The following is a 16,856-nucleotide window of genomic DNA, read 5'->3' as shown; positions in this document are numbered from 1 at the left end:
CGCGCTTGGGACCGGTTGACCGAGCGTAGTTCAAATTTCAGAATTTTTTTTTGCAAGGGTTTTTAGATCTTTGAATTTTTTTAAATATGGAAAAATGAAAATGCAATGTTGTCAAATGCTTTCCTTTTTCAACGTTGTCAAGTCTTTTTCTGATTTTCGGCTATAGGACAAAAGCATTTTCAGTCTTCAGGATTTACTCTTACAGTAATCTTGTTCTTAAAAGTGGAAAGTGTTGTGAGTTTGTGAATTTGTGAAGTGCAATTTCTGGATTAATTTGATATTGCATTTTTTATATTGGAAATAAAAGAATATAAATAATATAATATTTAATATTCTTATATACTATTAAATAAATTTATTATATTCAACTGTAATAATGAGTTACAAACTTTTGCTTTGTGAATGGGGTTTGGAAAAATACATTGAAAAATTTGAAGGTAAGAGATTTTTTCAACAAATTTATAAACAAAAAGTTAAATTTCACATTTTCTTCTTTATCAGAAAGAAGCTTTAATAAGTAAAAAGCTTTTTTCAATAAAATACAATTAGTATACTGGGATATTAGTATAATGTTTAATGCAAGTAGTGTACAAAGGTTTGTCCCAATAAAAAGAAAGTCTTATTGTAAATTAGAATTAGAGTCGAGCGCGCGGACGAACGCTTTAATGTCAGTCTGGGAGCAGTGAGCGCCTCTGCGCCTACCACTGCTACCTGACTGGTATTAGCGCGTGCGTTCGCGCGCTTAGCGAGTTCTTCTTTTGGGCTTCTCAATTAATAAAAATAAATAAATCACTATTTTATAATTATTATAAAAATATTGTTAGCATTACTTCTTCAAAATTATTTTTATCATTTCAATTCAATTAATACTTTTTATTATTTTTAACTAAAATTCTTCTTTAATTAAATTAATTTTAAAAAAGTTCTTTAAGAATTGTCACATCCATGTGTTTATAATTCAATTTTATGGAATTTCGATTATTTGGAAATTTTTTAATTAATTTAATTACGGACCAAAAATGAAAAATTACGGACCATTTACGGATCAATTACCGACAAGAATATAACCAGTCCGAGTCAAATAAAAGAACATTTTAACTTAAAATTACAAATTAAATTTTTAATAACTATAAAACATGAAGATATCAATAACTATAAGTCGAAGACTCGGAGTAATCGTTTCTTCATGTTCTATAATAATTAAAGATGACTGAGATTATAAAATCAATACCAATTCAATTATTATTTTTAAGAATAAAAGAATTAAAGTTTTTCACAAGAATTAATTTTAAATTCAATTATTTCTAAAAATTCATGCTTTTAATATTTAATTATTATCTAAAATCTTTAACTAAAATTCAATTTTAATTTAATTTTTATTAGAAAGTTTTACTAGAATTCAATTACTTAAAAACAAAAATAAATAATTTATTGAATAATTGAATGTTTCTTAAAATTCAATTCCCTTAAAGAATTTCATCAACAATTTTTTAAATAATTGAATTCTTTCGACGAATTTTAATAAAATTTTTATGAATAATTCCATTTTTGAGAAATTCGATTTAAATTGTATTAAAAATAATATAATTTCCGCGATGAGTTTTATTATTTATAAAAATAATTGAATCTCTGTAAAATATATTATTATTTATGAATATAATTGAAGAGTTGGATGCTATAATGTGTTACGCGCCATGGTAAGTGAATGGCGCGTAACACATTATAGCATCCAACCCCTCAACTGAATTATTGTGAATAATTTTATTAAAATTTTATAAATAATATAATCCCTGTATATAATAAAAAAATTTATAAAATTTATAAAAATTTGTAAATAATTGAAATTCTGTGAAATTTAATTAAAAATTAATTAATTAATTAATTTTTTTTTAATTTAATTTAATTTTTAATTAATTTTTTTAATTTAATTTTTATTTTTAATTATGTGAAATTTTTTTTTCTTTATGAAAATAATTAAATGTTTACGTAGCATTTTATCAAAAAAAATTTTAAATAATTAAATTCTTTTGAAAAATTTTACTAAAATAGATAGTAAAAATCATTACAATATTACATTACAATATTACAATTTTTAATAAGCGTTTTTTAATTAGATGAAGAAATCGATGATGAATCTTTCCCATTTTTGGAAAAGGAAAAAATTTCTGACTTATTTCCTAAAGTGGGACCTTACTCTAAATTTATAAGGTTATACAATAATTGGATTCACGATAAAGAAAATAATGAACCGGCTTCAACACCTGTATGTACACTACTTAATTTAATAAAAAAAATTATTGTAAACTATTTAAAGATGAAGATAAATAAATCATTACTGTTTTCTAAATTTATTTTTCAAATGATTAAAGGTCAATAATGCATTACAATTAAAAAGTGATATTGAAGGAACCTATGAGATTGGTCCTGATGGACAATTAGAAGAAGTATACAACCCTCAAGATTCAAATTCGGAAAGAAACGAATTGGAAGATTTTACATTAGAAGAGGAAGTGCAAAATACTTTGAAAGCGGAAAAACGTTCTGCAAATGTAACAACGGTTGTTCCTGAAAAAAGAAGAAAAGTTAGTTCCGATTCTACTCATCATTCTATTATTAAAGAGGTAATAATTTTTTTGTTCAGATTAATGTTGTTATTGTCCTATCGTTGTTTATGTTATTGTTTTATGAACATGTAGTAAACATTTTTTATTTTGTTGTAGGGTCCAATCTACGAATGTCTTATTAATAACATTCGTGGGAATTTGGCAATTGCGGAGTATGAATCGAAAGGATTCTTAAGGTCAAGAACACAGCAAATTGTTGCAGAGTGTGTTCTTTCACAGGAATTCAAAGGAGATATTTGGAAACAGTATGTAAAAAATTATTTAAAAAGTAACAAATATTACGTCCATATAACTCTATTTCTTTTTTACAGGATACATCGAGAACAATTTTTGAAACTTTCTGAGGGCATCGAATTGCTTTTTCCTTCTGAAAATAAGGTATATATATTATAGTATTCTTTATTACATCCATATTTAATGACATAAAAATCTCGTCTTATCAACATTTTTTGATTTCAGGAAACATACTATATACCGTATTATAAAAATGAAGCTGGGAAAAAGTATAGTGCTTCTGGAAAACTAGTGGACTTGTTCTATAATATAAGAAAAAGAGCTGTTCGTTCTGGGATTCAATCTTCCAGAAAAAACTCAAGTCAAAAATCTACTGATAATGATGCTCTGACTAATGCCGTTACTCCAGATGCAGATACTTTAAATAAAATTAATTCTCTTTCAATAACATGCATACCATGGCAAGATTGCATTGAAAAGTGGCGAGACACTCACGATTATCGAATGACGGAAATTCGTTCAACTGCAACTGTAACTTCAAAAACGAAAGGAGGAAAAGAGAAGACTACAATTTCTAATAAAGTTACATTCTATATTACAAAGTATAGAGGAATAAAGGAGGCTTTAGGTTACACTTTGGTGAGTGGCAATTGATTTTCAAATTTTCAAAGATATTTAGAATAAGCTTATCGCTTTTACTGATAATTAAAGGATTGTTTTCTCTTTTTCTATTTCATGTAAATAATTTGTAATTCTTTTGACAGCTTGAATTGGATTACTCTATGTTGTACCCAGGAACTGAAGAAAACTTATTGTTTTTATGGCCATCTTTTAAAAGCAAACTTCTCTCGGTATTTCAACGTGATAACAGCAATTTGTTTAAATCAAACAGTAATGGTTAGTTAAATTTTAAACTAACTTTTACATTAATAAAGATGCAATTTTAACTAATTTGTTATTTTTATAATTTGTAGATGAAATAAGCGATGCTCAATTACTAATGAAATTGTGTATGCTAGTTAAACCAAAATTAATTAATGATGGTGATGAAAGCTGGAAACCCACAAGAGAAGTCATTCAAGAAGGATTTTTGATACATGTGATTGTAAGTAATTAAATTATTTAATTATCAATAGTGTTTAAATTACATTTTAAAATACATATTTCTTTTTTATAGAGTGCTAGTGACATAAAATCGGCCATTAAGAGAGTAAGAGACAGAGCAACAGCAAGAAAAGAGACAACTCAGCCTTTTGCCGTGATTGTAGGAGAAGATTTACACAATATAACTGAGTGTTATATCTCAGTAGACAACATCTTATATAACGTAGATTCCCCTGTAAAAGCCATCGACGTTACATTTAAGATTTTTCAAGCGATTCATGCTCAATATCCCAAGCATGCCGAACCTCTTTGGTTACTTCTTCAAATATGTGTATACGGTATAAAAACAAAGTGGGATAATAGTAAGCATATGCATAGTTTAACTTCCTTGATTAAAGATTTAAAGTGTGTTGATTAAACTAAAAATAAAATGCCTAATTGTTTTCAATGTAACGTTGGATCTTTCTTTCCATCCATTCAAGCTTTATGGATACATTATAAAATAACCCATAACATGTCCACTGCATCATCATTTATGTGTGCTGAACCTGATTGTTTATTTAAAAAAACCTTTTCTTCATGGTCTAGAATCCGAAAACACTACAAGTGTTATCACAAATTTTGTAATAATTTTGTCAATAATCTTCAAATAGAAAATAATGAACCTATTGGAATAGAACTCCCTGTTAATGATATTCAAAATGTCAATCATGAGCAACCAGAACCCATTGACAATGAAATTGATATAGTTAATGATCCAGTTGAGAATGAAAATCAACAGTTATTTCCTCAATTTTTGACACATGAAGCTTCTAAGTTGTTAGCGAAATTTTATAGTCGACCATCTTTTCCTCGAAGTCTGGTACAATTAATGGTTGATAATGTTGGTGATTTTATGAGTAGTTCTCTTCAACAATTTCGAAAGAAATGCGAAATAGTGTTAAACAATTCAACTCTTCAAGAAAACGAAAAAAATGAAATACATAAATTAATAGATGAATTTGATAATTCATTCTCTTCTCTTTCTTCAGAGTACTTAAGACTAAAATATTTTGAGAAATCCGGTCATCTTATTTCTGCAGTTGATTATAAAGTAGGAGAAAGAATTGAATATAAATTTAAAAATGGTAGAATTGTTCGAGAATCAGTAGATTGCATTGCAAAACATATTCCTATGCGATTAATCTTGAAAAAATTTCTAGAACTTCCGGGAAATTTTGAAATAATTTCAAACTATATGAACGAATTAAAACGCTCAGAAACAGAGATATGCAATTTTATTCAGGGAAATTTATGGAAAGAAAAATCGGCTATTTATGAATTAGAAAATAAAATAGTTCTGCCTATATTTTTAGGCATAGATGATTTTGAAATTAATAATCCCTTAGGATCGCACACAGGAGTTAGTGAAGTTGGATCAGTATATCTTTCAATGCCATTCTTACCCCCAGAATTTTATTCTCGATTGGAAAACATTTTTTTAATTGGTTTATATTATTCACGAGACAGACAATTACCAAATGGGAATTACCATATCTTTAAAATTATTGTAGAAGAGTTGAATTTTCTTGCACGAGAAGGGATATTAATTAATACTGCATCCGGTATTCAACGAGTATATTTTCTTCTTGGTTTAATTTTGGGAGATAATAAAGGGTTAAATGAAGTATTAGGGTTTTCTGGAAGCTTCAGTGCCAATTATTTTTGTCGCTTTTGTACAAGACATAAAAGTAATTGTGCAAAAGATATTTCTGAGCAATGTAATTTTTAAGAAATCCAGTAGATTATGAAAGAGATATTAATAATGGTTTTGACGTTTCTGGTGTTAAAGAAAAATCCATTTGGCTTGATGTAGATCACTTTCATCCTTATAAGAATTTTGCTGTTTGTACCCTACACGATTTTGATGAAGGAATCAGTTCTTATGCAATGCCGCTTATATGTCAGTATTTTATTTTAAAGCAAAAAATTTTCGATCTTGATTTTTTAAATGAGCGAATATTAGGATTTAACTATCAAGTAAACGGATTCTCAAATAAACCCTGCATTATAACAGTAGACAATTTAAAAAATCTTCAATTTCGTATGTCTGGCAACGAAATGAGAACATTCGTTTTATGTTTTCATTTTTAGTTGGTGATTATGTACCTTTCGACAATGATGTTTGGAAATATTATCTTGTATTGCGTCGATTAATTGAATTTATATCTTGCAGAATTTTTCCAAGAAATCGTGTGCTACAATTTCAAGAATTGATAAAAGAACATAATTACCTTTATCAAAAGCAATTTGGTTCACTAAAACCAAAAATGCATATTTTAAATCATTACTTTAAAATTTTAATTGAATCTGGACCATTCTCTTTTCTTAGTACTATACGTAATGAAGGGAAGCACAAAGAAGTTAAAGACAGTGCATCGGCTACAAGATCAAGAAAAAATGTAACACATACACTTGCTCTTAAACAACAATTACAATTATGTTACCGATTTCTATCTGAAGAAGGTTTAAAAACCGATCTTATGTCTGGGCGCTGTCAAATTCTTTACAATATAATGTTATTAGAAGGTTATCAATATTTTTCAAATACTTTACCTGGCTCTTTCATAAATAATGCGTGCGTTAGTGTAAAGTGGGTTACATTTAATGGTATAACGTATAGAGAAGAAATGTGTATAATTTTAGATTTATGCGATAATGGTATCCTACCAACATTTGGAATTATTAAGAAAATTTTATTTAATTCCAATGCAAATGAAGTATGTTTCATTTGTTTAAAATTATCAAATCTTGGTTTTGACTCAAATATGGGAGCTTATGAAATAGAATACGATTTGCAGTGGCAGTGTTGTTTAATTAATAACTTGTTAAGTCCATTTCCCGCAATAAAAGTAGTATTAAGCAATGGTAAAAAATATGTTGGTCTTCGGTGTTTAGTTTGAGTAATATATGTAATTTATAAATAAAGAGATTTAGAAATGTAAGTTCAGAAAGAATATAAATTGTTGACTTTCACATTTGAAAGTATATTTAAAAAGTTGTAATAAATTATCATTTTAAATTTTAACAATTTTTAATTTTATTCATAAACCACTCTTAATTATCACCCCCCACCCCTCAAATAATATTCAAGAATTTTGGTTTCTTTAAACAAACCGTTTGGTTGGTATAATCTAACGACACACAATACTGCTAACCCAACATACTGTTTAAAGGAACCGAACTCTACTAACCAAGTGAGTTCGGTTACTGTAAACTGTGCATTCGGTCAGTCCATAGTCAACCTACCAGTTCAGTTGACGTAACCGTAGTTTTGTTTCTTATGGCCAAACTCTTTTTTCCGTGTATACCTATCGCAATAAGAGAAGTAAAAAATCGTGATTTATAATCGTGCCATTTAACGTGATTTGAAGTTCAATTTGGGGCAAGATGATTTCACGAGTTTTATTTAAAAGTCAAATTAAAATCGTTTGATGTAATATATCATTCTAATGTGAAAATTGAAATCTATTTTTGTAGGTCGTGAGAAATATATTTATTTGTAGAATTAATAATTATTTACGATAATTATTAATTTAATTTACCTTAATTTAATTATTAATTTACCTAATTTTAAATAAAATAGTAGGAAATCCAGTAGAATATTTAAGTAGAATATTAAAATTCTAATAGAAGCTATTTAGAGGGTACTTTCTTAGAAATCTTTCCATGAGAGTTTAAAATAAGATTAAAAAAAAGTGCAGAAAATTCTTTTTTTATTACAATTTTATATTGTCCAATTCAGCAAAAGAGTACAAATATATATATATATTGTAATAAAGATAATATACGCTATTTAGATCGCGATTTTTTATGACACATAAATTGAATCACTTGACATAGATAGATAAACGAATTAATCATAATGCGATTTTATGTCGGTCGGATGCTGATTTACCTTTTATGCTGAATTTACTGAAATTGCGCGAGTCTTTTAAATATTGAAATATAAAATCTATCATAAAGCACGTAGCATTATAAATACTTAACCTAATTAATAATTTAATAAAGGAAACATAAAATAAAATTTAATATTTAATTTAAAAAGAATTCTCGGATATTTAGATTTTCCAAAATCGAAAATTCGCTCTCAATAAGAAAAGAATCGGTTTAATCGAAATGTCTAGGCTAGTTCAAATTTTTTACTTATTTTTGACGTAAATTGCGTCTCGACGCTTAATGCTTGTATTAAATTACCGCATGCAGCGAATCTAACTTAACTTTAATTTGATTTCGAGAATAAAAATTACAGAAACGCAAAATGAACGTGTATAGAAAAGAGTATAAAATGAAAATAGTCTAATATTTAAAAGTTAACTAATCTTAATAGCGAAATTTTAATATTTTCTTGTGAAAGTATTTAATAACTTTACTAAATGATTTCTATTTCGTTATAAGGGGCGCCCCTTAATCTACGGAAGATCAGCACCTGTGAACATATTTATAGCAAAACATAATGCGCTGAAATATATATATATGTTTATATATATGTATACACTCTGAGTGGTGAATTTTTTTTTATTTTTTAAAGTATCTACCTTTGTGTGCAATGTGCATACAAGACACATGCATAAATGCTATATAAACTATAAACCGGTACTGCGCGCTTTAAAAGAGCCCAAGAGAGTATAAGGCTTACACGATCTCTGATAATCGGTTTAAAGAGGCTCGTAAGCCCGGGCTCTTGCAACTCCTTGTCAAATGGGCTGCTATAACGTCTAGTTAACCAGGAACGTAATTATTAGTTCAGGTTCCTCACCAAGAGAAAATTTTAAAAAAAGCAACTACCCGTTATTAATTATTTATTCCATTATTTTAAATGAAATTTTCCCTCGGAAAATGCTACTCTAACACGTTTTAATTTGATGTCCATTGCACGCTAAAATGGTGGAAAAGTGACGAGAAGGGGTCACACGATTTTATCGTTGAAACTCGATCTTTTTAATGTTTGATTGATTAAAAAGTGGAGAAAAAAATTGTAAATAGAATACTAATGATAGTAATGTTGATGGTAATGATAAAAATGCAAGAATGTAAGATCTTTTATTTAAATAATAATTATATTAATTGAAATAATAATACATAAAAAAAGTGAAATAAATTTTAATAGACTTTCAAAGTAAAATTTAAATAGTCTGAAATTACTGCACAACAAATTACACTACTTTCTGTATTTTAACTGATTCCAAAGTGAATTTCAATAAAAATTAGGATTTAGCAAAATTTACTGTTTGAGGAATACATTTTGATACGTTAAAGTACATTTTACTAATTTTTACTAAAAGTTATACTAGTAAAATTTTACTTATATAGTAAAATTTACTCCGAAATTAGTAAAAAATGTCTATCAGTTTAGATTATACTACATAAAAGTAAATGAAATTATTTTGAAATTAAGAACAAATACTTCACATCTATTTAAAAAAATGTATTACTTCATAAGAATAGTATTAATATTTAACTCTACTATTCATAAAATAAGAATACTCTTGATATTTAGTATAATTTACTTACTTAAAAAATAATTACTAAATACTAACAATAATATTCTTATCATAAGAATAGAATAATGCTAAATATAAGTATAATATATTTTCTAAAACAAGTACTAAGTAATATATATTTTTAATTTTAGAATAAATTTTCTTCAAGTGTAAAAGGAAAATAATTTGTTTTTACCGTGAAACAATATTAAAAATAATAATAGTAATAACTACAATGATAATGATCCGATAACAAATTATGAAAGAATTAATTTTCAGACTCTAAATTAAAATAAATAAAACATAATCTTTAAAAAAAGGGTAAAAATCATAATTCAAAAAACTAGCGAGATTTTCATCGAAATTGAATCGGTCTACTATTGGTGAGGAACGAACCTGATGACCGACGTTGCTCGGGTTCGGTGATCGAGGAGTGAACTCGGATGAACTATAGCGAGAGGGAGAGAGTGAAGAGAGAAAAGGAGAGCCAGTTAGTACGTTTCATATGATTTGAGTGTGAGAGAGAGAAAAAGAAGAGGGATGAGGGGGGATTTCGAAAGGGGGGGTTTGGGTGGGGGAGGAGGCAAGTCGTAAGCGAATGGAAGAGAGAAAGAGAGTGTGTAAGAGAAAGAGAGAAAAAGAGTGATGGATCGAAAGGAGAAGAGGGAGAGAGGCGTGTGGGTGAGGGTGAGTATGAGTCGAGCTGCTGTCGGGTCATCGCCGGGTCAATGTCGCCAGAGTAATTACCTCCCCCCTCTTCCCACCTCTAACAACCAGCCGCGGTCCTCTCACTCACTCCCAATACCATCACTCCCTCTCGCCCTCTTGCCCACTCGTTTTCCTCTCATCATCATCCGCGCCTTCTCTCGAATCGGTCCCCCTAATACTTCTCTATATTTTTTTATTTTTATTATTTCTTCTATGATTATTAATTTGACCACTATCATATTATTACAGCCATACATAAGTACAATAAATAATATGTAAACTGGTAAAATTTATAATTATCTTATTAATTTTATTATTACTCATTTTTATTATTTTATTTAACTGAAATTTATTTTAATATAACTAATTGAATATTAAGTAAACCACACTGTGAATCATGAATCTTACTTTCACTTTTCATTAAAACCATTTACATTAGAATCATTTTTGACTGAATTTTAGCCTTAAGAGACTAAGAGTATGATTTTAAGTTTTAAAATTGAGTTAATCCTTAAAAATAGATTACTATTCATAACAATTTTACAATTGGTTTTAAGATGTACAGAGTTACGACCGAGGTTTAGACTTTGTTTTCTCTGTGAATATAATAATAATATAATGTATAATTAAAGAATTGATAAAAAAATTAATTTTTCATAATTAGAAATAATATAATAGTGCTATAAAAAAGACAAAGTTTTGCAGCTTCTTTTGCAAAAAGATTCGAAACGAAAAGCATCCGCATTAACCTAATAAATATTCCACAAAAGCACAATCAGAACCATTAATTATGTTTCAAACAAATCCATTAGAGACATCACCCTTACAATGTGACTTACTTTTTTTTAATTCCGACACCTGGTATCAGTATATTCTGACACCCCGAATACTCATCCACGGATCATTGAGTGCTATATATATTGCATTGTTCCTCATCCCCTTGCGACTGCTCGCAAATCCAACACACTATATATATACAATAAGCTAATATCGCTTTACGATCGCTATTAATATCGCACCTAAGCCATCACGTCAATTGCATACACAATGTTTTATCGCGTTCAGAAAGAGAAAATAAAAAAAGAACTAAGACATCTTCCTCTCCAGCAATAAAAATGTCACAAAAAAGAAAATAATTTCCCTATCCGACTTTTTTTTATATTCTCATCACGTGAGAAAGTACTTTTTTCTAAAAATAGAAATTAAAGAATTTTCAAAGTATCTTTGTCAATCTCTTTTTCCCTAAAAGTTTATTTATAAAAATAAAAAATATCGAAAAGAGAAAGAAAAGAAATTCATATTGAAAGTCATTAAAAATGGTGAGAATGGAGATATTCAGACATTGTATACTATATACAATATGTATATGTATATATGGTAACATTGAGAATTGAAAAATGAAGGTTGGCATTTTTATAAGAATATTATGCAAAGAAGAATCGTCCTGTCTTTGGAGAAGCGGTTAAAATTACAAACAATACTGTTGTCAATGCGATTTCACAGAATCTCATCGGAAAGAGAGACGAAAAGAGGGAGAGAGAGAAAGAGAGTCGTATAGGAGACAAACGGTGACTTCTGAATGCAAATTAGAAATCGTGATGCTGTCAACATCGACACTTTCCTGAGGCAAAAAAAAGCTCAACATTTTTTTTACCCTTTTTTCAACGATGTCTCGTTATTAAGCAAAAATGCATGTTTCCTTCTTATTCAATTTTCCTTTTGCATTATTCTTTTATTATATTTTCGTATATTTATCGTTAATATATGCATGGCGGTAAAAATAATGAAGGATATTTTTAAAATAATTTTGTAGAGTTAATTAATATTATAGATGATTCATAAAATTGTCTTTTCTGGTTTCCTACCCAAACTTTGTTTCTTGAAGTAGTATATTACCGCACTTTATGTATTGACAGTTATAAAAACTGTCAACTATAGTTTGTACCTGCAAATAAATTTTGCATTAGTATCACATGCAACTATAATTTACAGTATAAGGTAAAGGTCCCTATTATGGGACGCGGTTTAAGCTAAACTAAATTTCTATGATAAATTTCTTGGAATTAGGAGTGTTAATATAAATAATTACGGTATAGATTGAAAGATTTATATGTTATGAATAATATTTAGACCCTAAAATGGTTATTTTTCTTGAAATAAAAATAATATTAATTAAATTTTGAAACTCTGCACTGCACTAATTATGGGACTATGTAACGGGTATGTACGGGTGTCCCAAAATGAATGTTCCTAATATGAGACATTTATTTAATTTAATAAGTAATTACAATTCTATTGACTTATCTTAATAATTTGAATATTAATTAAAAAGAATAAAATACAATAAACGAATTCTGGTTTAATAAATAATTATAAAACTAATTTTTGTGGTAGAAAATTAATGTGAAAATACTGAAAATATTTGAGGTTATGTTTGCTGTGTGTCTTATAATAGGGACATACAAATAATAAGTGTACCTAATGTGGGACGGTAGTCTGACGGAAAACCTGGCCTACCTTACACAGTAAAAACAAAGTCTTAAATTTAATGGTGGCTAGTTTTAATTTTTGACTTATCTTAAGCTATCAACTTTATTTAATCATAAAAACTAACTGAAAATTAAAGTTAGTTGTACTCTTACTTAAATAAAACTCAGTTTGTAATTTATTTGTAATACACCGGACTTAATTTCAGATCCAATGGTATTAATAAAAAGTTGGATGAAATTAACTTCTAATAAGGTACGCTAACAGCTGACTGTAAGTCTGGCGAGGCTGAAAAAGTTGATTGTGACGTCACAAGGGACGCAATTTGCAAACGTGAAAAGTCTGAATAGCGCGTCGCGTCGCCGGTTTACTTTTGACTCGTGTTTTATTAATAATATATAAGTCCATAAATTATATTTATAATTGGTGAATCTTAGACAGAAAGTTTAGTTTTATTAGTATGTTAATATTTTAATTCGATTATAAACAAGTTTATAAACAGTTTATAATCTTAATTTCACCTAATATATATGTGCATTAGCATTTAATTCTTTATCTTAAAGAGAGAAATTTCCACTGATAGTTTTAATAATTGTTGTTTGTTATAAGAAATTAAATGTGACATATGTTTATTTTAATAAAATTCAAGAATATGAACATACACTGTAAAAACAAAGTCTTTCTTTAAGGCGGTGTCAAAGTCGATTGGATTTTTGCATTGAGCTTCAATGGAAAAATCGCATCGACTTTGACACCGCCTTTAAGCTCGAAATTTGTCTTTTTTCAAGGTGTAAACGGAAGACTCCCCAATTGATACAAGTAAGGTGTTAAATAAACTGAAATTCAACTGTAAGCTTGTAAGAAGGCTGAAATTTGGCTAGATGGTTTGGCTGAATTTTAGCCTTCTTACTAGCTTACAGTTGAATTTCAGTTCATTTAACACCTCACTTGTATCAATTGGGGAGTATTCTTTTTAAACTTCTAATCATTACTGACATTCAGCCAATATGGTCTACTTCCGTTTACACCTTGAAAAAAGACAAATTTCTGGCTTAAAGAAAGACTTTGTTTTTACAGTGTAATTTAAAAGCTAAATTGCAATTAAACATTTCTTATTAAATTAAAAGCTATACATAAATAATTATTGTTATAACGTGTAAAATTTTTTGAAGTAAGTAGAAATTTCTTATGACCAATTTTAATTGCATTTATTTTATTTTTTGTAATACTGTCTCATAATAGGGACAAAATTGTAAATTGTCCCATAATTGGGACCTTTACCTTAATAGTATATCAACCCCCAAACTAAATATTCTACAAATAACCGCATAATTATTAATTTGATTGTCAAATAAACAAATATCAACTTATCTCTTTCACTTTTCTTTACAGTACGATAGTTAAGAAATTATTACAAAAATGAAATTTCCTAATTAAAAAAATTAAATATATCATCTTTTATTCCGAAATACAATATTCTCGTTACAAAAGAACAAATTTTGTTACTAAATCGAGTTAAAGAAACTTCTAATGGCAAATAATTTTAAACAAATATATAAAAATATAAATAAAAAAACAAAAAAGTAAAATGCGTTTAATTTTGAAAAACAGACAAAGGACCAAGTAAATTGCAAATAATAATATATGAGTATCATTAACGAGTAAGAGAGAAAGAGAGCCATTTTGTTCTTTTTTTAAAGTTAAAGGCAATTATCTACTTTCGAAGGTTTAACTGAGTACATGCGCGCTTCTCGATTGTATCGCACGTGAATCACACGTGACTCACAACAAGTGTTTCGTTCTACATTGCAAAACCTAACACTATGATTAAAATTAAATATTGCAATATATTAGAAAAAAAAGAAAGAAAGAAAAAAAAATGATGATAATGCCCGTGAGTCAAAAGAATCAACTTTATAAATTACGCAGATAATTATTTACACATACATATAAAAATGCGTTTATATATTATCTACTTTATGCATATAATAAAATGTAGTGAGTTTTCTACTACACATTATTTATGAAAATTTGTTTGATATATAAATATTTATTGTAAACAATATAATATTGAAATTTATTTAATATAATGACATCGTTAACAGGAATTGATTCACGACTATAGGGGTTCTTGAGAATATTTTTATACTTTTTTGCAGAAATGGCAATTCAAGTTTAAATAAGATGAATAGAAAAAAAATTTAGAAAGTATTCAGTAAATTACATTATAATTGGGAGGGGGGTTAAAATTGTTTCAGAATTAGCTACTTGACCAATAAGTGTCCGGAAAAAATTATTTGTTTTGACCCCTTTAATTTTAAATCTCAAAATACTAAATAAACGAAAAAAATAAAGAATAAAGCAACCCAGGTAGAAATCGATGATAGGCATATTACTGGTTCAGTACGGAGAAATGACAACCAGCACTGACTTTAATACTGGCACACAACGTGTCCAACATCGGCAGGTAACGCCTCTGGCTTAGCCTTAGTACTGAAAGTCAGTAATGAGTTAGTAGGGAGATTTTCTGTACAGGCCAGTAGTTGACCAGTAGTAAAGCAATTCTGGAGAAACATCATATGAATACGTGTTAATCCATTTATTTTGTAATTTATATATTTATTGAATAATAATTTATCGGAAAAAGTAATAGTTAGTAAAAATTTTCTATTAAATTAAATGTTCAGGTAACCTAAATTCTACACTATGATGGGATTATAAAAACATTAACACATTAAAATAATTGAATAGTATATATGGGGCATTCCAGGCCAAATCGAAAATTATTTTGCTTTTGCATCTCAAATTCTTTTTAAACATGTTTTTTCTTTTAGTACTCTTTCAAATGAGCTACCTTGATTTTTTCAAATTTTTTCATAAAGCGGTTCAGGGGATACAGATTTTTGAAAAATGACGTTTTTTAAGTAAATTTTTTTTTAATGCTTATAACTCGGTCAAAAATTAATCAAATTGGACGTTTTTATAATGAAAAGTTTTGTTTTCACGCGTAGTTTTCAATAAAAATATTTTTAAAAAATATTAAAATAATTTACGATAAGATTTAAAAATTTTTAGAATAAAATTTCATTTTTAACAATGTATGTATCGATCAATTTTTTTCAAAATTTTTTGTAAGAAACTAGCACTAAATTAACAATTTTTGAGCCTTGTCCCATCGTGGGCAAACGATAGGATCTATTTATTTTAAAATTTTTAATTTCTTTATACGCAGTGGTGGCCAAATGACTAACTTGCCATTTAAAAAAATCACACAAATTTTTCACAGAAAATGTGTTTTCCGACTGAGTCTCTCTAAAGTTAACCTTCTTTCTGTGTAAAATTGTGATTTGGTCAAATGAAAAGTTAGGCCTACCGTTTTTATGAAAAAATTTAAAAAAAATCAAGGTAGCTCATTTCAAAGAGTACTAGAAGAAAAAAAATGTTTAAAAAAAATTTGAGATGCAAAAGCAAAATAATTTCCGATTTGGCCTGGAATGCCCCATATGTTATTAAAGAATAGATTAAACTTATAGTAAAATTATTTGTATTTTGTAATTATGATATGATATTTGATAAACATATTAACGGCTGTATTAGTAGCTTAACCTCAAAACAGTCATAATAGCAGCTTTTTCACTAACGCATTGCACGTATACTGAGCCAGTAAAATGCCGGAGTTTCTAATAGTACATAAGTTACACCCCACACAGAGAAAAAAGAATAGTTAGGCTAACTGAATAAATAGTTAGACTTACTATTTGGCGTAGTAAAATATGGGAGCACTAAGCAGCGTAGTGATATGTACTACTCCGTCTAGTGACAGTGGGTTTTGTGAGCCTAACTAACTGGCGTAGTAAAACATACTACGCCATTATCTTAGTTTTACTACGATGGGTAGTAAAGAACACTACGCCTTTTAGCAACTCTTACTAAATTTCGAGGTGAGTCTTACTGAAAGGTGCAATAAAACATACTATTTTGCTCGGTCAATTTGACTACGATTCTTAATTAAAAACACTACGCTGCTTACTTAGTATTACTAATTAACGTAGTTCGAGCTACTGAGTTTTTAGTTTAATGCTTCCAAATAATATAGTTAAAGATACTACTTATGTAGTATTCGCAATAGCAAGTGAAATAAAACATGGTACATTGTGTAAATAATAAAAGCATATTT

The 16,856-nt window shown here is 28.0% G+C and overlaps 1 protein-coding gene across 1 annotated transcript; it reads left to right on the top strand.

Moving 5' to 3' along the window:
- Positions 1-363: 363 nt before the first annotated feature.
- Positions 364-5,708, top strand: LOC122498867. Its single transcript, XM_043606853.1, has 8 exons — positions 364-437; positions 2,115-2,263; positions 2,370-2,621; positions 2,721-2,869; positions 2,936-3,002; positions 3,084-3,497; positions 3,623-3,963; positions 4,036-5,708. The coding sequence occupies exons 1-7, from the start codon at positions 377-379 to the stop codon at positions 3,758-3,760; spliced, it is 1,230 nt and encodes a 409-aa protein (XP_043462788.1). The 5' UTR covers positions 364-376; the 3' UTR covers positions 3,761-3,963; positions 4,036-5,708.
- The last annotated feature ends 11,148 nt before the right edge of the window (positions 5,709-16,856 follow it).

This window comes from Leptopilina heterotoma, unplaced genomic scaffold, assembly GCF_015476425.1.
Source record: "Leptopilina heterotoma isolate Lh14 unplaced genomic scaffold, ASM1547642v1 Lhet_100, whole genome shotgun sequence".
Lineage (NCBI taxonomy): Eukaryota > Metazoa > Arthropoda > Insecta > Hymenoptera > Figitidae > Leptopilina > Leptopilina heterotoma.
This window is presented reverse-complemented; position numbering and strand designations above follow the sequence as displayed.

What these genes read in the sequence shown, in the direction of transcription:
- LOC122498867 (XM_043606853.1), top strand. Translation starts at nt 377, where the DNA reads ATGAGTTACAAACTTTTGCTTTGTGAATGGGGTTTGGAAAAATACATT. An exon ending in ATCATTCTATTATTAAAGAG is followed by an intron (nt 2,622 to 2,720) that starts GTAATAATTTTT and finishes ATTTTGTTGTAG; the next exon opens with GGTCCAATCTACGAATGTCT. An exon ending in AGGCTTTAGGTTACACTTTG is followed by an intron (nt 3,498 to 3,622) that starts GTGAGTGGCAAT and finishes TTCTTTTGACAG; the next exon opens with CTTGAATTGGATTACTCTAT.